At 44.2% G+C, this 23,550-nt stretch overlaps 1 protein-coding gene across 1 annotated transcript; it reads right to left on the reverse strand.

Moving 5' to 3' along the window:
• Positions 1 to 7,570: 7,570 nt before the first annotated feature.
• Positions 7,571 to 21,483, reverse strand: LOC143533503 (putative carboxylesterase 18). Its single transcript, XM_077028268.1, has 4 exons — positions 20,881 to 21,483; positions 20,328 to 20,645; positions 7,691 to 7,792; positions 7,571 to 7,576 (listed from the first exon to the last, which is right to left on the reverse strand). The coding sequence occupies exons 1-4, from the start codon at positions 21,481 to 21,483 to the stop codon at positions 7,571 to 7,573; spliced, it is 1,029 nt and encodes a 342-aa protein (XP_076884383.1).
• Between the last annotated feature and the right edge of the window lie 2,067 nt (positions 21,484 to 23,550).

Genomic DNA, 23,550 nt, shown 5'->3' on the forward strand with positions numbered 1-23,550 from the left:
TCATAACATGTTTTATTCAATCATTTAACAGTTAACACTCTATTAAGGATATAACAGGCTGTTGCAACAGCTTCAGCCCAGAACACCACAAGAAGTTTCGAATCAGCCAGCATGGTTCTGGCTCCTTCAATTAACGTTCTGTTCTTCCTCTCAGCCACCCCATTTTGTTGCGGAGTATACGGGGCGCTGTACTGGTGGTCTATTCCTTTCTGTAAGCAGAAGATCTCCATCTGATAGTTTTTGAACTCTGTCCCATTGTCACTCCTGATGTATTTAACCTTTTTCCCCATAATATTCTCAACCTTGGTAATCAAATTTATTACCATCTGAATAGTTTCATCCTTTGACTTCAGGAAATATACCCAAGAATATCGAGAGAAATCATCAGTTATCACCAAGCAGTATGATGTTCCACCTAGGCTTTTTACATTCACGGGACCGAAGAGATCCATGTGAAGTAGGTCTAGGGTACTGACGATTGAATTAACATTCTTGGTGTGATGGGATTTCTTGTGTTGCTTTCCCTTTCTGCACGATAAGCATTGGTCTTCAAAGTTGAAATTCTTCAAGGAACACCCAGCACCAGCCCATTCTTGACAATGTAGTTCATTTTCCGAAGATGAATATGCCCCATTCTTCGATGCCATAACTCGGACTCCGATTCAGTTGCTTTTGACAGAAGACAAGATTCTTCTGTTGCCATCTCAGTCGACCTCATGTCCATAACATACGTATTCTTTTCTCTTGGAGCCCTCATTACTATCCAATCCTCTGGTATCTTGAAACCAGGATACAGTACGATCGCTTCATTCTTGGTAAAGTGCACAGTGTAATCTTTGTCACAGATCTGCGATACACTCAGCAGATTATGCTTTAGTTCTTCAACGAAATTCACTTTCTCTAACGTCATTTTACCATTAGTCACCGTCCCAATTCCAGTAATCCTTCCACCGCTCTCTCCAGCAAAACTTACTCTTCCTCCCTGAACAGGTTTCCATTCGTGTAACAAATTCTTGTTACCCGTCATGTGCCAGGAACAGCCGCTATCCACAACCCATAGATTGTTTGCAGCCCTGTTCAACTGTTCCTGCACGATTAAAGCAAAGGATTAAAATCTGGGGACCCAAGACCTATTGGTCTTGGGTCGATACATCCCGTACTTTGGTTTTCAAAGTTAGTATTAGTATGATTTCTGTAAGTCCTAAAAGGATACCTTCTTGTAGATTGACTATGAGGCCATCCAAACCTTCGTGAATTAAATGAATTATTACTAATGGTTTGGTTGTTAAAAGGGAAAAACTGTGATCGATTTCTTTGAAAACCTGGATTAGTCCAATGTCTGAACTTTGATGAGTTTTCATTTTTACCATTATAGTGGTTACTGTTAGTTCTATTCTCAGTTTTCGAAGGCCTCATACCTCTGAATCTAGAGGGCAATCAGCAATCAGGTGTCCTATTTGATTGCATCTGAAACAACTCCTGTGTTCAACTTTCGTCTCAATAGTTGTTTTAGATGTTGAGGCTGCATTACTGCCCATTTGTCTAACATATGGTGGGACATACGGGTTTAGTGGAGAATTCTTTTCAGTTGGTTTATTTTCCCCTCCACGTTTTAGTAACACTTCCTCTACTTTTGTCTCACTCGACTCGGATGTCTTGTCCGAATTTGATGAGACAGGACTAGGAACAGAAATCTTAACACTCGAAACAGGCTTACTCGTTTCGCCTTTACTAACTTCTGGATCTTTAATAGTAACCTTAACCGGAACTGTCTGACCAATTTCAACATCAACAGATTTCTGATTACTAGGATCATAAGTATAGTTATGATTATAAGGTGGTGGAACTTCATGATATCCAATTCCTCCCCTTTTAACTGGGGAACTTTGATCACTAACGAGGTGATCAAGTATAGCGGAGGAATTTCTAAATTGCTCAAGTTTTCTGTTTAGTTCCACCACTTTCACCTGGTGATCAGCTATCTGTTTATCCCTTTTAGCTATTAGCTTGGTTTTCTCTTCTAACACTTCATAGCTAAGATCAATTACTTGTATTTTTTCAGCTAGACTAGCTTTAAGACTTCTGATATCTTTCTCACTAGCTTTTATTTTTACCTTGTAACTATTTTCTCTAGCTTTAGTGTAATGATGATCTTCTTTTAATATTTTAAATTGAGCATCCAAACTAACAAACTGATCAGTTATAGTTGTCAATTGTTCAGATAGATTTTCACATTTCGTACAAGGGAGTTTAGTACTTACCTCGGAGAGTTGGTCTGTCACTTCTGCCATGTAAGCTTGATTTTCTCCAGTCACTTTCTCACTTCCTGCAGTTTCGATGTTCGCCAAATTGGCCTGTTCGAACACCTCCTCAACATGCAGATTCCAGTTGTACTCCCCGTTCTGTCTGGATATCATCGCCCTATTCTCACTACTTCCTCCACTCTGTTGTGTAGACCTGTTCTGACTGCGTTCAACTCTGTCATTTGTGCATTCCTTAGCAAAGTGGCCATTCTGTTGACAGTTGTAACACCGCACCTTTGACTTATCAAAACCTGGTCTCTCACCAACAAACTTTCTACCTGTCTTCTTCATAAACCTCTTAACCCTTCTTACAATCATAGCCATCTGCCACTGCAGATCCATCTCTTCCAGATCATTAGCATCGATCTGATCATAGTCTTCGTCTAAAGTTGCAGGGTCAACAATCTTACCTTTAATGTAATTTTCGTACGAAGCAATGAAAGATGCATAGAGAGCAAACTGCTGTTCAGCAGATTTAACACTCATGGGCATCTTAGAGTAGTTGTTGTTAGGAACACTTGAGGAAAAACTACCCTTGGTTGCTTGAGGTTTAGAAGCATTTGATCCACCAGCTACAAAACACACATCACCATTCATATTGAGAGATACATGACCTTCATGTGTTGAGTTAGCGCCCGAGTCTCCCTTTGAGTAGTAAGCAGATGATTCAGACTTCGAACTTGAACTTGAATTAACTTTCGCACCATACATTCCCGGATCCTGAACCTGATCAGTTGGTGTCTCTTTTCGAACCATGTTAAGTTCAAAAGTTCGTAGTTTGTTGACTGCGGTTTCTAAGTCATAGTCGGCAAACTCTTTATCTTCTCTCATCAAGACAGTGTACATCTCCCATTTTGGTGGGAGAGCATCAAGAAGCTTTTCAACGATCTCATCTTCTTTGTAAGCAATGGAATAATTGCTGAGTTCGGTCATCAGATGATAATATCTCGTGATGATATCATCAAGTGATTCATTCTTCAGATACTTGAACATCGAGAATTGGGTTTTGAGTAGTTTAATCTTGGATGCACGAATCCCCACATTACCCTCAAATCGGTTTTCATGCTCTTCCCATAGCTCTCTGGCGGTTTTATACTTCCTGAAGGTGTGAAGAATCTCTTGTGGAAGAGCCATTGTAATTGCAGCATGAGCTTTGCTTTCAGCCTCATACATCTTCGTTTCTTCCTCTTCCATCTTGTTGTATTTCTTAATCTGTTCACGACCCTCATACAAAGCAGTTGGTGGAATGTATCCATCTTGAATGCACACCCACATCTTAGCATCTTGGTATTTAACATATTGCTCAAACCGATCTTTCCACGCCACGAAATCGGTACCCTTAAGCATCTTTGGTGCCTTAGTAGCTGAACCCGCTTCCACTTCCATCTTCACCAGTTCCGTAATATTTATCGAAGTCATTTTTTACGAAACGAAAACACAAAGAAACTCGAAAAATAAAAATTTTATTCTTAACAGTACTGTAGGCGAAGTTGTGGATAACTTCGCTTAAGTCTTAACTTCGCTTGAATTCTTAACTTCGCTCCCTTTTTAAATTCGCCTGAATAGGCGAAGTTGTAGATAACTTCGCTTAAGTTAAGCGAACTTGTGAGGTAGGCGAAGTTGTAGATAACTTCGCTTAACCTTATATCTTCGCCTAAACCCTACAAACAGTAGCGGCAACTTCGCCTGATAAACACGATGATTTTGCAGGTTTGATTTCTGGATTTTGCGAGGTATGCGAAGGTGTAATGGGTTGTTTATGATGGTGGGAGGTGAGTAGGACACAAAAACTCGGTAAACTCGTCCCGCGAATAGTCGAACGGAACGATTTCTACACCCGCGTGATAATCCCGAACCACACAATCACGAGCAAATGCTCTGATACCATTTGTAGGTTCCCAGCCGGATCTACACGGAATATCTCGTTCTACGTAGGTGCCGAATCCCTACGTAAGACGATACGAGCGTAGAAGACGATACACGATAACACGATTAAACACACGTTACAATAAACAAAGACACGTTGTATTGCAACTGGAAACACGTGATTCACTGATCACCGATTACATAAACTCAATAACTCGTAAACTGAAAACTATCTCTGATCCATAAACTCAGCCGTAACCTAACAGCTTATAAAGCACGACAACTTCGCCTAGCATGTTTAGGCGAAGTTGTCCCTAACTTCGCTTGTTCCACAAGTTCGCCTATAACAAACGAACTTGTGAGAACTTCGCTTAATACAAAACACAAATCCAACTAACTCGATTACAGACACTATATACTGAACTACTGACATCATGTACCAACAGAGAGTATTTTGGACGATGTTTTATCTAGACGATTGTTATGTTTAATACTGTTGTTTTCGTGTTTTATCTTATTAGACGATGTTTTATGTTTATAATATATATGCGTATGAAATTTTTTGGATTTGTGTTGTTTTGAAAATCTAGAAATTATCATGAAATGTAGGAGAACGGGTCAGGAATGGAACCGAAAATAGAGCAGTGCTGGACAGCATGCCTGCTACTATTAGCGGCGACATGTGACTATTAGCGGCGACACATGTCGCGGCTAAAACCCTGTATATTAGCGGCGAAATATATTATTAGCGGCGACAAAGTATTAGCGGCAACCGTGACTTATTAGCGGCGACTTGTGACTATTAGCGACAAGCTATTAGCGGCGATTTTGGTAGCTATTAGCGGCGACATGTGTCACCACTAATACGCAGTTTTCTTGTAGTGAATCACGAAAGAGGATGGTTAGAGATCATGGTCTAGTTGAATTATTTCTGTCAAATTAAATAAACTTTCACCTATTATTGGATTTAGTAATGTTTTTCAAATGACGATACTATATTTCAACTTGTGCTCGGCTTTCAACTATGATAGGTTCTTTAAAAACCTAGTATTCAACTTTGTTATATTAAAAGTGACAAATTGCACTTGGGCAATTGCCAAGAAAGATAGGTCACGACTAGTTGCATACAAAACTTTTGTGTAAATAACTAATAATGCCTTTACAGTTATTAAGTGCGTAATATAAAGGCCTGTTGGCTTCCAATATTTAGCAATTTGAGTTATTTTGTCCAATATTAAATATAAATAGCTGTTACATGAAATATCTAAAAATGTTAAATGTTTATGTGTTCTCATACTCGTTAATTCATATGAATTGTAATCAAGAACGAGTGTTAACACAAGAATATTATCCTTGCTCAGTTCCCTAAGTCAGCTTCATTCGCTTGCATGCTCAATTTATTCATTGGTGTCTTGTTTTTGCAAGCAAAAAATATCCTATATCAAACCCATTCCACTAAGCTGAATTAGGTAACTGTTTCTAACTATTTTGTTTTATTTATAATATGGGTGGTTATTTTTGTTGCATCTTCTTCCCTTTCACATATGAAATGGATGTTCTTTTCGCTAGCAACAAATTAGTAATGTTCAAATGGTTGGTTGGGACATGCAGGGCTGGTTCAAGGAGTTACTTCAAAATAGGAGTTGACCCTTTTGAAAATAGTAAAACTCTACCAAGAAAGTTTAGCCCGCACCACATTTGCACTTGAGAAATACTCCACTACCTCCTTTTCATGCTCGAGCCCTGCCATTTTGGCAAAATAAATAAATACATAAATAAGCCCACACACTCTCGAATACCACTAGGACATAGCCCATTGTCTTTTGCTCACATTAATCTGATAGCGGCAAAACAATTGATTCACATAATTAAGCAAACTTGTTAAAGTAATCCCACGGCCAAAGTTGTCGCTTAAACCCCAAAACTTAGATGAAAAATGTGTTATGCTATAACTATATCCTTGCGGTAACCATATATCTATGCGATACCTATACCGTCCGACACAATACATTGCATGAACTATATCAATTCAACTACTACCATGCATGTGATTACTTAATAACATGCGAAGACTTACTTCAGTTTTTGAGAAACCATAATTCAATTTGTTACGGGTGCTCGAACCGTTTAGTCTTGTAAATAAATTAGCATCGTTACTATATTTCACACACCTCGATTATCAATCCTTTGTGGTCCTATGCAAAACCGTTAATAAAGCTTTTTAGTCGACAAGTACCTTATACCGAACCGAACCAAACCAAACCTTGTGGTTGAGATTCGATGATGTTTGGAATTAACATAAACCTTTGATATAGTTAATCTTTGCCAAACATAATCCTTAATTATTTACTAATGAGTTTGGATACAAGAAGGGTGTTTCTAGTTTTCCTCTGAGTTTCTCTTTCTACTCTTTTTCCATAGCTTGTAGAACCTTTTTTGTTCTAACAATGGAGATGAGGTTGGGGTTGATTATTAGTAAAGTATTAGGATAGTTCCACATTACCCTCTTTAACTACCAAATCTCATTATTTTCTTTATATTTAATATAAATCAGTTGCCTCAATTAAATACTTAAAGTTTATCAAACGAAATCTCGGGATGTTACAGTTGCACACATTCATGTGATAATGATATGTAATATAAATATATACGTAAATCCTAAATATTGTCAATTATTTTAACCGGTTGTTTCAACAAATTTGTTGGAGTAAATAACTAAATGTGCCGTTTATATATTCGCATAACTGGATGGTTTTAGCCAAGAGTCAAAGCGGATCAAAGGTATTGCAAAATGTGTATAATCATACGGAGCTTATCTGGAATCTATCCAAAAGAAACATGCAAAAAACCAAATTTATGAGCTTTGAGTTGTTTGGGTCCTTACAACCTAGTTTTCCAAGTGTTTTGAGTTATGTGAATTAAAAGCCGTCAAGTTGATTTATTGGAATATACGTTTTAATTTTTGAACATAGAAGTTAGAAATAATTACAACACATATATAAAATCAAATATATTCAATTTTCTTGTGATTTTAATATTTTTAAAATCAGAATAATAAATGAATTCGTTCTTAATTGTTTGTATTCAAGCTGGATTGTTCACACACACATATGAATGCCAAAAAACATAATAAAACAAAATAAAAAAACCAGCATGTAAATAATACTAATACAATGGAGGATTGAAGAGCGTTTATAATTCAGTTACGTACAATATACATTAACTCAAATGCACAGAAGAAGAAGGTAAATATGATACTACATATTTACAAATATTTTAGCATAAAAGCTACTTGTGTTTATTTAAAAAATGAAAAGATAATCAAAGGAAATAACATACAAATGAATAAAAGTTCATAATATTATTAGTCTTTTCATAAACCCCATGTCAATGTAAATCTTCTAAACCTGAAAGCAAGCAATATACAAAGGATAATTGAGCATGTGAAATGAATATTATGAAATACATGAACAAATTAACAGAAACAAAATATCTAGTGTTTGGAGGCTTTTCGTCAATACCTTATTTAAGACCTTGTTAATGAAGTCCTTCATATCTAACATAAGTTGATCGGATTCTGGCAACTCCGAGAAGAGAAAGAACTCATGAAATGTGTTTGGGTATGAAGAAAACGTGGATCTACTCACTGGTAGCAGATCTACTTTCCTCGGGTGTGATTATACTATTTCACCGATGGTTCTTCTGGATCTGTGTTCTTCCACCTACAAAATGAACAGCGCCGTTACTTACCCCTCAGAAAGGGACAGAGGGGTCCTCTTTGGGGTAACCCTCCGGCGTGAGAATCAGTAAATGTAGGAGAAGATGATAATGTGTGTGAGGGAATCTCAAGAGTATTGCTTAATAGCTGAATCCCCTTTGATTGTGAGACTGTGTGTTTGTATGTAACTGACTGTGAGTGAATGTAATTCAATATGATTGAATGTGATATCACTGCCTGTAACTGTCAATGATTGAGTATGAATGTGTCATCAAAGTGGAGTTGATGCTGTATTTATAGTGCTAGGGTTTCCACTGGTTGGGCTCAACCTCGTTGGCTTCCTCCAATCGCACTGCGCCACGTGTCCTCTGGGACACCTGGCGCCTTCTCGTTGGTTGTAATCACGTGGTAGCACATGTGTCATGCTGAGTTGTCGACCTTTCATTTGGCAGCTGTCAACATCAGCATATTCTTACTCCTTAAAAAGATGCCTTCTGGAAGGTTGTCTGACGTGCACAATCAAGGTTGCCCTAATCCTGATTTGGATAAGGACGAGGTCGATTATGTGCATGTGTGATATGCGCCAATCCTGAGGATGCGCGAGGTCTTCTCTTTATTCTCACGCGCAGATATTTCATGCGCAGATGTGATATGCACGAGCATGTGATATGCGCCGCGCGCTGATGCGCCGCGCGCATATGTGATGCGCTAGCATATGTGTGCCTGGGCAGATGTGGTATGCACGAGCATGTGATATGCGCCGCGCGCTGATGCGCCGCGTGCATATGTGATGCGCGAGCATATGTGTGCCTGGGCATATGATGCCTGAGCATGTTTTGTATGCGCCATGCGCATAGGTTTTGGCTTTGTGCCTTCATAATGTCTTTATCTTGTGGGTTGACTCGCCTTGCTCGGTGCTGAGGCGGGTACATACCTCTTCAAGCCCCCCCAGTCTAATGTGTGTCTTATCTCGCGCGAGCGCGGTAAGATAGATATTAGACTTACTGATTTGGCCTGTTAAAGGGGTTTTGTCGTTTTCTTGTTTGTTTCCATCTTTGCGCGAAGTTCTATCCATTTGGTTGAAAACGAATCGTCTGTGTACGTGACGGTTGCTGACGTGGGTCAGTGATGGAGACGTGTCAGACATTTCGTGTGCTCGAGGTGCAACAGTTGCCTTTCGTGTCCCCTCACATGCTGTCAGGGACACGTGTCGCGCTCGCGTTGGTCCGTTCCTGCGAGTGGGGGCACGTGAACTCTGGCAGCAGCCGTATAGTTTCCTTTCATGTCTCCTCACACAGTGTCAGGGACACGTGTGACGCTCGCATTGGCCAAGACCTGCGAGTGGGGGCGCGTGAAGTCCGTTCAGCATCAAAATTTCTCTCTCCTGGGCCTATAAAAGCCAGCCCTTAGAGTTTTTATCCTTCACCTTCTTGCTTATTCTTCTAAGCTTTTCTTTCTTTGTTTTCTGATTATCCTTTTTTCTGCTTCCCAAATATCTGTTCTTCAGAAGTTTCCGTTTGATTTTCAGTTGTATGTCTGATTGTTCGGACTCCTCAAACCCGTCGATCACCTCAATCGTTTCTCGAAAACGCCGCGTGAAATCCGTAGTGATGTCGACGTTGAAGAAGAAAGGCAAGGGGAAGAAGGTTGCTGAGGGCTCATCGGAGGAGGTAAGGAGGACCAAGGTGGTGAGGAGGTGGAATGAAATCCCCTGCAAATTGAGGCAGGCTGATCTTGACAGCCTTATCGCCTCTCAGGGCTTTCCCACCCTGTTTGGCTGCATGTTGCCTGGGGCCGGGCAAACGGCGGCGGACCCGCCTGCCGGCTATATATCCCTATATAGCCACTTTTTCACCCACTGCAACCTTCGTCTCCCGATGACAAGGTTTGTGGGTGCACTGCTGAAGTTCTATGGGATTCATATATCCCAAGTCCATCCGTTTGGACTCGTGCGCGTGACTCACTTTGAGTTCATGTGCAAATCCCAGCGCGAGGAGCCCACTCCTCGGCGCTTTCAGTATTTTTACAAGCCCAAGATCCAAGACAATTGGTTCTCTTTTATTCCTCGCAGTCAGAAGGTGAAGTGCTCCACTGTTTCATTCAAGAGCCTTCATGACTGGTCTGAGAGGTTCTTTTACATAAGGGCTGGTGTAATCCCCATCCGCATAACGATGCGCGCGATCGATTCTGCGCCCGCGGATGCGGATGTTATTAAGAACCCAACCGGCGCCTGGGTTAAGAAACTGACCGCCGAACCATCCCCCGCCAAGAGCATTCACGAGGAGGCGCTGGTGGGGGTCGGCATGAGTAAGCTGTGGGCTGACAGCGCGCTTGAGCCCGTTATCCAAGTCGACGGGTTGTGTAAGTTTATTTCATTGCTTTATTTCTTTTTCTGCGCTAACATAATTCTTTTGCTGATATCACTTGACTTGTTTTTGCGCAGTCACCAAGGATTATATCCACGCCGCTTATGATGATCAAGTGGAGGGTGGCTCCGTCGCGCTTGGCGCTGGGGAGGTTGGTTTCCCAGATCGCTTCGATGACATGTTCATCCCAGTGGATCTGGAATTTGACTTTGATAGTGACGCGCCTGGTAAGCCTTCGCACTTATGCTTATTCCTTTAGAATACCAAAGTTTATTAACAGTTGTGTTGCTTGTATTTGCAGATGCGCTCGAAAACTACGAGCTGGAGCTCGCGGAGGAGGAGGAGGAGGAAGAGGAGGCGCCCCTACTAAAACGCAAAGCTAAGGGGAAATCTGGCGCAGGGGCCAGTAAGAAACAGAAGAAAGATGACACCCCTGTCGCTCATCCCCATGCTCAAACGAAGGGACCTAAGGAAACCCAGGTGTTTACCACCAAGGTTTCTTTAGCTTCCCTGCCTGTGAGAGTGGGCAGACCTCCTGTCCACTTGAGGTATGGTGGCGTCACCTCCTCCGTTCGCGCGGCTGAAGAGAGAAGCAGTGCCGCGCCTGCAACAGGTATACTTTGCTTATCTTCATCTGATTGAATTGTTATTAAACCTTTGCTCCTTTGAATGTTTGCAGGACCGGCGACGGTCGCAGATCAGCCGCAGGCGCCACAAGGTGCTGAGGCTGCGCCGGGGGCTGCTTCGGAGTCCCCTGTTCTACCCTCTGAAAAGGGTAGAATGAACTTTATGGCGATGTTCGCCGCGCGAACAGAATTGCGCCAAGGTATGTTTTGCACATTTGTCTTCTGAATTATCTTTTGGATTCAGTCATAAACCATTTTTCCTTGTTGATTTGTTCATAGGAGTTGTAGCTGGCGCACAAGTTGCTGGTGACACTCCTGGCGCCGTTGCCGGCGCCGCTGGTTCTGCTCCTGCTCCTGCTAGTGCTGAGTCTCCCCTTATTGGGATTACCAAGGAGCAGGAAACCGTATTGCGCACCGAACTGGCGGTGTCGAGGCCTCCCTCGCCTCCTCCTACACGCAGCCCTCCCCGCGAGACTGGTTTGGAGCCCTCCAGGTCGCAGGAGAAGAGGCCTATTGAAGAAGATGAGGAGGATGAGGGGGCTCAAGCTGAAGACTCCTTGGGAGACCGCGCCAGCCCTGCGATGCCACAAGAGTTCGCAGTGCAGACTTCTGGTGGGGCTGGCGCTGACTTTTCTGCTTCATCCCCGCAGGTATGTTTTAATTTGTTGCTCCGCTGCGCGTACCTCCATATAAGTATGTTTTATGACTTAGAACATTTCTTGTGTTTTGCAGGAAGGTGACCACGTTTACCGCCCGAGATGGAATATTAATGAAGACAGTTCCTTCCAATCCATGGGCGTATGCGAGGACTTCTGGGCTCATGCCGTGCCTCCTACTGAAAGGAGGTATCAGGAGGAGCGCACCCGCGCGGACTTGCTGAATGACCATATTTTCGCTGGGTCGGCTTTCTTTGCTGCCTCCCAGGAGCTTCGTCGTGATTATATTAAAGTACGCGATGCTCTTGTGGAAGCCCAGCGAGAGGCTAAGGTGGCCGCCTGGAACCTTTCTGATGCTCGCGCACGAGCTGAGAAACTCCAGGCGGAGCTCAGCGAAAACCGAGCAAGTGCCAACACCGCCTTTATCAAGCGCGGGCATGAGCTCCAAGCTGCGCGGGAGAAGCAGCATGTGGCGGAGGCCGAAGTTGCCAAGTACGCGCGAAGAGTGCGTGTCTTGGAACAGCAGGCGGAGGCGCGTGACCAAGCTATCGTCCAGAGTATCACTGAGAAATCATCACTGGAGAGCGAGGTTGCGCGCCTGAAGAAGGAGTTGGCGGCCGCGCAGGCCGATAGAGATGAGGCCTTGGCGACGGCAGCGTCCAGCCAGGAAGCACTTGATGCTGCGCAGGCGGAGAAAGAAAAAATTTTGGCGGCAGCAGCGTCTGATAAAGAGGAGCTAAAAAAGACCAAGGAAACTGTTGAGTTATTAAACTCCCAGGTTCCTGCCCTCGAGACGTCTGTTGCTGGCCTCGCGCAGGATCGCCAATGGCTGGTGTCACAGGGCATGACTCGCTGCGCTTTGGCGATGAAATATTCCGCCGAGTTTCAGGCCCTTGTGATGGACTGCAATGCTGCCGCGCGCTTGGTGGGTCGAGCTGAAGGGTTTACGGATGGGTATGAATATGGCATGTTGAAGAAGAACCCATCCGAGTACCCTTACAAGAGCGACGCGGCCTGCGCGGACATGGCCGCGGTGGGGGAGAAGTATATGAATACTCCCATCCCCATCCTTATGCAGGTACCTTGACCTTAATGAGTTTTACTTGATTAATTTTCCAAGTGTTTTGTACTCAATACTTTTCTAATGATTTGCAGATAGCTGCGCTTGCTGACCAGCCCGATCTCGGCGCGCTAAAGAAGTTGCTCGATGAATGCGAGAGGGCTGGTAGCGATGATGGTGGCGCGGGGGATGTTGCCCCTGCCAGCGGCTCTGGCGCTGCGAAAGAACCTGCTCCTGACACCGTTGTGATAGAAGACTCCAATGAGGAGGAAGAACTTGACTATGGTCAGTTCGGAGATGAGGAGCGGGCCGCGCCAGATGCTGAGGGAGATGATGAGGGTGATGAAGCGGCTGACGTCGACGTGGAGACTTGAGAAGCCCTTCATCAAATTTTATATATTTTTTTTTATACTTGTAATTTGTAACTCATCATACTTGTAAATTTCAATGCTATGGAATGAAACTTGTTTTCTCTTTTTCTCATCTTGCGCATTTCCATTCATCTCTTCATGTTTGCTTGTATAGATATAAGATATGCTTGCACGTTAAAATAAGAACAAGGTTGTAAGGAAATTATTCACTTAACCTTTGTTCTATTTTGTAAGTGGTTTCGCAGTATCTTGTTTATGCTGACATGCGCGATAACTTTTCACAATTCCTTTTTCGCGCTTTGTTGTCGCGCGGTTTTTACATGGAAGTATGAGTTTTAGCCATTACATGTCAGCATGTGTTACTCAGATATCCACCCTGATTCCGCGCGCGACCTCGACCTGAGACCTTAACAACTATGATTTGGCATGTACTTTGCCTTAGTTGTGTTTAAGGATTTTTATGATCAGGCTGCGCGGTATGTAAGATGGATGTTTGTGAGTGTTTTGAGCTAAGGCTCTTTGTTTTGGGCTAAGGCCCTGACGTTTTTAGAGTTAAGACTCATTAACGTGTTTGAGCTAAGGCTCGTAGGTTTGGGCTAAGGCCCTGACGTTTTAGAGTTAAGACTCGTTAACGCTTTTAAGCTAAGGCTCGCGCATGTATGTTTTACTTCGTTTTATTTTGTTTTGAAGTCAATATAGTGTTGTCATATTGCTCCAAATTAATAAAGGAAGTGTGAAACATGTATGCAAAGGTAATAGAACAAATATTGAAAGATAGCGCGAATCATCATTCATGATGGCTTAAAAGCCTTGATTACATATTTGAACTTTTACATGAAGCATTTTCTAAGCTGTGCCGCGTTCCACGCGCGCGGTATCTTTTTTCCATTCAAATCTTTTAAAGTGTACGCGCCTTTCCCCAAGTCTTCTGAAATTTGATAAGGTCCCTCCCAATTGGGGGACATTTTCCCTGGGGGTATCGCGCGGCTAGCTTCATTGTTTCGAAGGACAAAATCATTTTTCTTGAAGTGGCATTCTTTAACGCGCTGATTATAATATTTTTCCAGCTTTTTCTTGTATTTTGCTTCATTGATGATAGCCGCTTCTCTGCGTCCTTCAAGCAAGTTGAGGTCCAATCTTCTTTCGCGCTCGTTATCAGTCTTGCTCATCATGAGTACCCTATGGGATGGGCATCCAATTTCTGCTGGGATCATAGCCTCTGTCCCATAGGTTAGGCTAAACGGGGATTCGCCATTGCTAGTTTTGCTTAATGTCCTGTGCGCCCACAGGACATTAGGTAACTCTTCGACCCAAGAATGGGATTCTCCCTCCAACCTTTTCTTCAGCCCATTTAACAAACTTTGATTCGCGCGCTCCACTTGGCCATTCCCTTGAGGGTGGTAGACCGAAGTGAAGATTTGGTTGATGTGCAATTCTTTGAGCCAGCTGGATATCTTCCTGTCGGTGAATTGTTTGCCATTGTCGCTCACAATTTCCATAGGAAGGCCAAAACGGCAAATGATGTGGCTCCAGATAAATTGCTTCATCGCCTCAGCTGTGATTTTTGCTAGTGGCTTGGCCTCAACCCATTTTGTGAAATAGTCTATCGCCACTACCAAAAATTTCACTCGCCCTTGCGCTTGCGGCAGGGGCCCCACAATATCAATGGCCCATTTGTGGAAAGGCCATGCAGAGGTCACCGGAATCAAGTTGTTCTTTGGCCGCATGGTGTTTGGCGCGTAGCTCTGACATGCCTTGCATTTTTGGATTTCTTTTAGCGCATCCAAGTAAATGCCTGGCCAATAGTAGCCTGAGCTCATTGCCTTGGCAACCACCATGCGCGGGCCAGCGTGTATTCCGCAGATTCCTTCGTGAATCTCCCTAATCACATAGCTTGCTTCTTCAGCATCCAGGCATTTCATGAGCGGTCCAAGGTAAGAGCGTCGATATAATGTACCATCAAGTAGTTCATAGTTCTGCGCCTTGTGTCTTATCTTTCTCGCCTGTGCGCGATCGTCTGGTAACTTCCCCTCCTTCAGGAATTCCATTATTGGAGTTATCCAGGATGAAGGGGTTGTATGAATTACAAGGACAGATTGCGTTTGCACTGACGGGTTGCTCATCACTTCCACCCTGACATCTTTGCCAAAGTGATCAAAATTAGTTTAAGCCATCTTACTCAACGCGTCAGCAGACTTATTTTCGCTGCGCGAGATGTGTACGATTCTGAAGAAGTCAAACTGCTCAACGAGCTTTTTTGCCTGCTCTAGATATAGAGGCATTGTGTTCTCCTTGGCGTCATAAAGGCCGTTGACCTGAGCAGCTACCAAGTAAGAATCAACATGGGCCTCTAGCCTTTTAACTCCAAACTTGCGCGCAATGCGCATACCAGCCAGCAGGGCTTCATACTCAGCCTCATTGTTGGTACTCTTGAAGTCCAACCTAATAGCATAAGTATATTCATGATTATCAGGGTCCACCAGTTTGAGGCCTGCGCCGGACCCTTCGCTGTTGGAGGCTCCATCAGTGAATAGCCTCCAAACATCTTCTTCATCATTTGCTCGCGGAGGATCTACCTCGCGCTGAGCTTCTTCAATCTTTCCCTCTGGGATTTCCGTGATGAAATCCGCTAAAACTTGACCCTTTATTGCTGGACGTGGCTTATAAGTGATCGTGTGTTCACCCAATTCCAGCGCCCACTTTGTCAGCCTTCCGGAGAGCGCGGGGCGTCGCAAGACTTGCTGGATGTTGTAACCAGTCAGAACTTCAATAGGATGACCATTGAAGTATCTATGGAGCTTGCGCGACGCGTGTTCTAGTGACAAAACTAACTTTTCCATGATGGAATAGCGCGTCTCAGGGTCTGTCAGCACCCGACTCACATAGTATATTGGCGTTTGGATCCCCTTGCGATCCACCAATAATACTGCGCCGATGGCGCGGTCTCCAGCTGACAAGTACAATGTAAGGGTTTCGCCAGGAAGTGGAGCTGTGAGCGCGGGCAGCTTTATGAGACATTCTTTTATCTCACTGAAAGCTTGCTCAGCCTCAGGCGTCCACTTGAATTGGCTCTTCTTCAAGCAGTTCCTCAAAGTGTTAACGAATGGAGTAGATTTGCTGGCGTGGTTCGCTAGGAACTTGTTGATTGACACCAATCTACCATTCAGCTTCTGAACCTCTTTCATGGTGGATGGTGAAGGCATGTCAAGGATGGCTTCCACCTTTTCAGGGTTCACCTTGAAACCATCCTTAGTGACCATTACACCAAGAAATTTCCCCTCTTCCGCGCCGAAAGTACATTTGCTCGGGTTGAGCTTCATGTTAACTTCCGTTAGGCGCTGAAGAGTTTCCTCGATGTCTCTGAGCATTTGTCTCTCCTCCCTGCTCTTGATCACCAAATCATCAACGTAGACTTCTAGATTTCTTCCGATTTGTTCACTGAAAACCGAATCCATAAGTCTCTGATAGGTGGCGCCCGCATTCTTTAAACCAAAGGGCATTTTTGTGTAACAAAAAACACCCTTGTCGGTTCTGAAGGCAGTCTTGTCTTCGTCCTGTGGTGCCATTTGAATCTGGTGATAGCCTTTGTAGGCATCCAGGAAACATTTGAGCTTGAATGGCGCCACGGAGTCCACCTTTGCGTCGATGTTTGGGAGGGGGTAACAATCTTTCGGACATGCTTTATTGAGGTCCTTGAAGTCAATACACATCCTCCATGACCCGTTGCTTTTCTTTACCATCACAGGATTGGCTACCCACGTCTGGTATCGGATCGGGCGGATGATGTTTGCGCGCAACAGGTCCTCCACTTACTCATTCATGGCCTTCGCCTTTTCATCCCCCATGATTCTCTTTTTCTGAGCAATTGGCTCCACCGACTTGAACGTGTTAAGAGAATGTTGCGCCAAGTCTCGCGGGACCCCCGTCATATCGGAGTGTTGCCACGCGAAAACCGACGTGTATTTTGTGAGCAACCTTTTCATTCTCAATCTCGTTTCGTCTGAAATGGTAGCGCCAATTGTGACCGTTTGCTCTGGGAATTTTGGGTTTAAAATCCAGTTCTAAGGCGCATTGTCCGCCATTGGAAGTTTCATTCTCCCTTCCCGCGGCGTACTTGTTACTGCGCACAAATGATCGCGGTAAACAAATGTTACGCCTGTTGGTGTAGGGAACCCCAATGCGCCGTGCGCTGGCGACGGTACAGCATTAAATTGTGCAATCGTTCCCCTACCCAGGATCATATTGTGGCATGACGTGGTGGGCAAGACCAAGAAGTTGACAACTTCGGCTCGCTTGTGCTCATCATCCCCCATAGTTAGTTCAAACTGAATCTGGCCTAGGGGATGGATGATTTCATTTGAAACACCACAGATTGGTGCGTTCACAATTTCGAGCCGCGCTTGGTCTGCCGGGTCTAACTTTCTGAAACATTGCTCATACATAATGTCAGATTCGCTTCCAGTGTCCACCAGGACCTTTGACACTTCGTAATGAGCAATGTGTGTGGTGATGACGAGAGGACTGCTTATTGAAGGGCCTCCCCTGATTCTTGGGAAGATGACTTGCTGCTCGCGCCAATCTCCGTGGATTTGCGCGCTTCTCTTTTTTGACGTCTGCCCTTGTCGTCCCCCCTCAGCCACACAGATTCTTTTGTATTTCTTGCTGGCAGAGGCTCCTTCCGGTTGCTCATCTTCTATTCTTTGGTTTTTCACCAAGTGAGCCAGCCTGCCTGATTTTACATCCTTCTCGATCGCATCCTTTAAATGATGGCATGCGTCGGTGTTGTGGCCCGGGGACCTGTGAAATTCACAATATTTGCCACTGTTTTGCGGTCCCTTGTAGTGTAGTTGCTTGGGGGGCTTGAATTGAACATTCTCAGTACTTAACACCTGTGAAGGTGTTTTAGTGAGGGGTGTCCATATTCTTGGCAGAGGTCTGCTAGGATCTCTGCCGCCCTCCCTCTTGTCACCCTCCCCGCGATTACGAACAACTTTTTGGGGCTGGGGTGAGCTCGGTGGCGCTTGCTTTTCCGCGGAAGAAAAACTTGTTGGCTGCAACCTGGACCATACAGAGTTCTGTTTGGCCCTCTTCTCTTTGCTGCGCGGTGATTCAGCCTGATGCGCTCTTTCTCTTGCCCTATCTTGGGCAATCTGTTTTTCATTTCTCGCGAAAACTCGCGATGCCTCCATTAACTTGGCCCACGTGGTGGGCATGCCATCTTTGCTTACGAGAGCTCGTCGTAATTGATCACTGCGCGCGCCTTGTATAAAGGCCACGCGCAGGAGTTGCTCGGTTATACCTCCGATTGCCAGAGACTCCTGATTGAACCGAGTGATGTAATCTTCAATCGTTTCATCATTCCTGCGTACGCAGTGCATGATGTCATCAGGATCGCGCGTGTGCCTGCGCTGCTGTACGAAGTGGGCTTGGAACTTTTCTAATAGTTCCTCGAACCCATCAATTCGCCCAGTCGGCAAGCTCTCGAACCATACCCGCGCCGCGCCCGTTAGGCAGCGAGCAAACATATGACACCATGTTGGCATCGTCCAGCTCTCTAGGTTTACCGTGTTGTAAAAACCTTGCAAGAAATCGTCTGGATCTGTGGTGCCGTCATATTTACCCAAACCACTTGGCATCTTGGTCTTGTGCTGGATGGGAGCCTGCGCGATGCGCGCAGTGAACTTTGAGTGTTTCACCAAGATGGCTGGTATGTAGGGTGTGGTTACGTCCACTTGCCCTCTGACTGGTGGGCTGTACGGCATGTGCAGATCCAGATCGGCTCTGGCTCCAGGCGCCATGTTCACAGGCGCGCGGAGCTGTGAGCCTCCTGCATGAGTGTCCCGCGTCTTCCTCATGCTATGCACTTCTTCATCACTGAACTCAGTGTGTGCAGTGTGAACAGAATGTCCTTCTTCCGGCGCGCTCGGCCTTTTTGTAGTCTGCTTATCAAACGCTTGCCTTTGTGTTTGGTCGGCTAGCTTCTTCTGTTTGACCATTTCATTGTACTTTTCCATCAGACGCCGCTGCTCGTTTATGAGCCATTCATTGGGATCATTTGTTTCTTCTTCTGGACCCATTGGTCCTTTCAGTTTCAGGCCGACCATATTTTGTAACATGAGATCGTCTGGAGGAGTTTCAGTCTGGCCGTGAGGGGTTGTGACGAAGGGACGGTTGCTGGTGGTACGCGTAGAATCACGCGGAACCCTCAGAACCTGCTGTCCGTCGTTAACACCCTCACGTTCAATATCCTCTAGAGCTTGATCAACGTTACGAACGCCAGAAACCATGGTGATTGATTTTTTTTTTTATGTAGATCTGATGAGATCTGATTGCCGATGTAACAGTGGATGTACCCGCCTCAGCACCGAGCAAGGCGAGTCAACCCACAAGATAAAGACATTATGAAGGCACAAAGCCAAAACCTATGCGCATGGCGCATACAAAACATGCTCAGGCATCATATGCCCAGGCACACATATGCGCGCGGCGCATCAGCGCGCGGCGCATATCACATGCTCGTGCATACCACATCTGCCCAGGCACACATATGCTAGCGCATCACATATGCGCGCGGCGCATCAGCGCGCGGCGCATATCACATGCTCGTGCATATCACATCTGCGCATGAAATATCTGCGCGTGAGAATAAAGAGAAGACCTCGCGCATCCTCAGGATTGGCGCATATCACACATGCACATAATCGACCTCGTCCTTATCCAAATCAGGATTAGGGCAACCTTGATTGTGCACGTCAGACAACCTTCCAGAAGGCATCTTTTTAAGGAGTAAGAATATGCTGATGTTGACAGCTGCCAAATGAAAGGTCGACAACTCAGCATGACACATGTGCTACCACGTGATTACAACCAACGAGAAGGCGCCAGGTGTCCCAGAGGACACGTGGCGCAGTGCGATTGGAGGAAGCCAACGAGGTTGAGCCCAACCAGTGGAAACCCTAGCACTATAAATACAGCATCAACTCCACTTTGATGACACATTCATACTCAATCATTGACAGTTACAGGCAGTGATATCACATTCAATCATATTGAATTACATTCACTCACAGTCAGTTACATACAAACACACAGTCTCACAATCAAAGGGGATTCAGCTATTAAGCAATACTCTTGAGATTCCCTCACACACATTATCATCTTCTCCTACATTTACTGATTCTCACGCCGGAGGGTTACCCCAAAGAGGACCCCTCTGTCCCTTTCTGAGGGGTAAGTAACGGCGCTGTTCATTTTGTAGGTGGAAGAACACAGATCCAGAAGAACCATCGGTGAAATAGTATAATCACACCCGAGGAAAGTAGATCTGCTACCAGTGAGTAGATTCACGTTTCTTCAGGGTAGTCAATCAAGTACGCTTCCTTCCCGGACTTCTTGAGCCACTGGTAGTACCTTATATGTCGGTCCCGGAGGGTATCAAACCCAGCCGCGACCACCATTGTCGCGGGAAAATCCATTTTGGATATGTCCACGGCATTGGGCCCGGTAACATTGATGATAGGATGGTCTCGGTTGAAGGGTTCACCTAGGGGCATGAACGCGTTCCAAAACCAATCGGTCCGCTTCATTGTCACGAGAGGTACTGATCCATCCATCCGTATTTCAGAATCTGTTCGCTCCTCCCCGCCGAGAAACGGTTGGATCGCCACTAGCCCAATTACCTACAAGCCATCATACTGTTCATCAGCAATCATGCGGGTGGTATTTGTTGTTGGATTTTAGATCACTCATTTCTTCTTAATTTCTTACAAAATACAACTTACGTGTGTACGATGCTTCAATTAGAAAGATACGAAGTTGTTGATTTTTCAAACTAGGAAATTAGATATGTTTATATACGGATAATAATGCATGAATCCAGTAGCATATGTTTACATATATATAGTTAAGTCGTACCTGGAGTTGCTGGAATTTGAATTGGGAGGCTCTTAGAGTCACATGATGAGCTAGGTGTCCGCCAGCGCTATCACCGACGATAAAGCACCGTGAAATGCTGGCATTCTCCGGCAGCCATTTTGACCGGTTATCTTCATTGTCCAGAAATTTCAGCACATCAAACCCATCGTCATGTTGGGAAGGGTGTCGGTTCTCTGGTGCAAGACGGTAGTCGACAGAGACAACAATGGCACGCAATTCGCTCGCGAACTTGCGGCCCACATAGTCTAATATCGCCACATCCGGGGAGAGGAAAATATATCCACCGCCGTGAAAGTACACCATCACCGGGAGATCTTCTTCAGCGTATTGCGTGGGGACAAATACACGGAACCAGAGATTGCGAGTTGGATCCACCATGACATCGTGTGTCTTGACACCGTTGACGGGTATGGACAATGCCGGGATCTGAAAGTCCACGAGATTGAGAAGACCGCGGGGCACCGTGCCGTCATCCCGGAGAAGTGGGTCGATTGCAAGGTCTATTGCCGATAGTACAATTCGTGTTCTCAAGGGCAAGGATAGCTGAGATTTCGGAGTTTCCGCTGCTGCTGATGATTCCATAATTAATTGAAAGACTTTTGTGATCAGAGAGGTACGTATTCAAAATTCAGGTTGTGTGACAAATGCTAAACACATCAACTCTATTTATACTGCAAAATATGCGACGTTATATCACACCATCTTTGATTATTTCAATATTTCAGTCAAATGAAACCTTCACCTGCATGTTCACACCAAAAAGGTTGGTCATGGTCAGGGTCTAGTTGAATTAAAAAATTCATCTTCAGTCAATAACTAATGTCTATTACAACTTTTTAGTTTTGTCAAAAATAAAAGGCCCTATTCATGATTTTCCCCTTCGTTAACTTGTTTTACATTGAATGTTTGTCCGTCACTTTTTATTTCAGATAAGCCGTCACTTTTTTAAAAAAACTTTCAACGTTTTAGTTTTACAAATGGCAAACATTTTGTACTAAATAAATGAAAATTAATATTGACAAATGTAGATGGCAACTGTCACGAAAGAGGATGGTTGGAAACCATGGCCAAGTTGAATTATTTCTTTCAAATTAAATAAACTTTCACCAAATATTGTCTTCAGTAGTGTTTTTCAAATGATGATAATATATTTCAACTTGGCGCTCGGCTTTCAACTATGATGGGTTCTTTTAAATTAAACCTAGTATTCAACTTATGATATATGTATAAGTGACCAATCACATTTTGGCAATTGCCAAGAAAGATAGGTCATAACTAGTTGCTTACAAAGCTCTTGTGCCAATAACTAATAATGCCGTTACGGTTATTAAATAATATAAAGGCTAGTTGGATTCCAATATTTAACAAATTGAGTTATTTTGTCCAATGTTAAATATAGGTAAAAATGTTAAATGTTCTTGTATTCCCTTAATTTTCAATTCATATGTAAAAATAGCATGCTGATTTAGTCGCTAATTTAGGTAATTTTATGAGTAGGAAGATTCATTTTTGTGACCCATTTGCGGTTTGTTATCGCTATTTTTATCTTAAGTAGGGTTCTTATTAGTTGAAGCAAAAGGCAAATGCTCTAATTAGATTTAACGAAGAAAGAAATATAATGATTGTCAAACATGGATATTATTGTATCAAATTTGAAAACGAAATTTATAATTGCTCGATTATTATGATTATTTATATACCAGTCATGCTTGCTTTTGGAATTTTCTTATGGTATTATGGGTATTACATGGAGCTAATTATGAAGTTAACACATTTGGGAGTTCTTTGAACAAAAGAGGTATCTGTCATATTAAAAACGAAATCTGATATGGGAAAAACGAAGATTTGGATGAACTAGTAGATATAATGCTGGGAAGATATGGGCTGCCAAGCTCAGGTTAGGGCAGTTAGGGGGTGTTTGGTAGAGGGATTTGATTGAGGAGAAATAGAATTAGAAATATTTCTTTTGTTTGTTTTCCACTTTTCATTTCTATTTCTCTTTCGATTTCTCTAAAACTAGAGAATTCCATTTCTCTTTAAAACAAAGAGAAATCCATTTCTCAGCAGCCTCCTCATAGCATGTCACCACCTCGTCTCCGGCCACCACCTCGTCTCCAACCACCACCTCGTCTCCAAGTCTGCAACCGCTACCTCGTCTCCATGTCTGCAACCACCACCCCGTCTCCGCCGTTCGCAGTGGTGAACACAGAGATGGTAACCGGTTGTAGGTTGCAGGTGGTACGGGTGAACGGAGATTAGGGTTTCAAGTGGTGGTTCGTGGTAGGTTAGGGTTTTCAGATGGTCGGGTGATTGTGGTCGCAGGTGGGTGACAGTGGTGGTGGAAATCGGCGTTGGTTGCAGGTGGCTTCTGATTATCATCATCATCATCGCCACCACAACCACCACCACAAAATCTCCAAAGAGGCAGTGATGACAGATCTGAGCCTCCTTTTTCTATATCTTATGTTCCAAAAATTTGAATCTTTTTAATTTCTTGTGTACTGTGGTTGAAGAAGGGGGTTTGGTGGCGGCAGCCGGTGGTGGTGGGCTGTGGTGGTGGGGCTGGTGGTGGTGGTGGGGTTGTGGTGGTGGTGCTGTGGTGGTGGTGCTGGTGGTGGTGAGTCTGCGGTGGTGAGTGGTGTCAGGTTG

The sequence above is a fragment of the Bidens hawaiensis genome, unplaced genomic scaffold, assembly GCF_021521415.1.
Source record: "Bidens hawaiensis isolate Kalapana, Puna unplaced genomic scaffold, B.hawaiensis_p1.1 tig00000760_1, whole genome shotgun sequence".
NCBI lineage: Eukaryota > Viridiplantae > Streptophyta > Magnoliopsida > Asterales > Asteraceae > Bidens > Bidens hawaiensis.

Excerpts from the sequence above, each read along its gene's own strand:
- LOC143533503 (XM_077028268.1), bottom strand. The coding sequence starts at position 21,483 with ATGGAATCATCAGCAGCAGCGGAAACTCCGAAATCTCAGCTATCCTTG. Across the intron at positions 20,646-20,880 it reads TCAAATTCCAGCAACTCCAG|GTAATTGGGCTAGTGGCGAT; the intron begins GTACGACTTAAC and ends GATGGCTTGTAG. Across the intron at positions 7,793-20,327 it reads AGGAAGCGTACTTGATTGAC|TACCCAAACACATTTCATGA; the intron begins TACCCTGAAGAA and ends ACGTTTTCTTCA.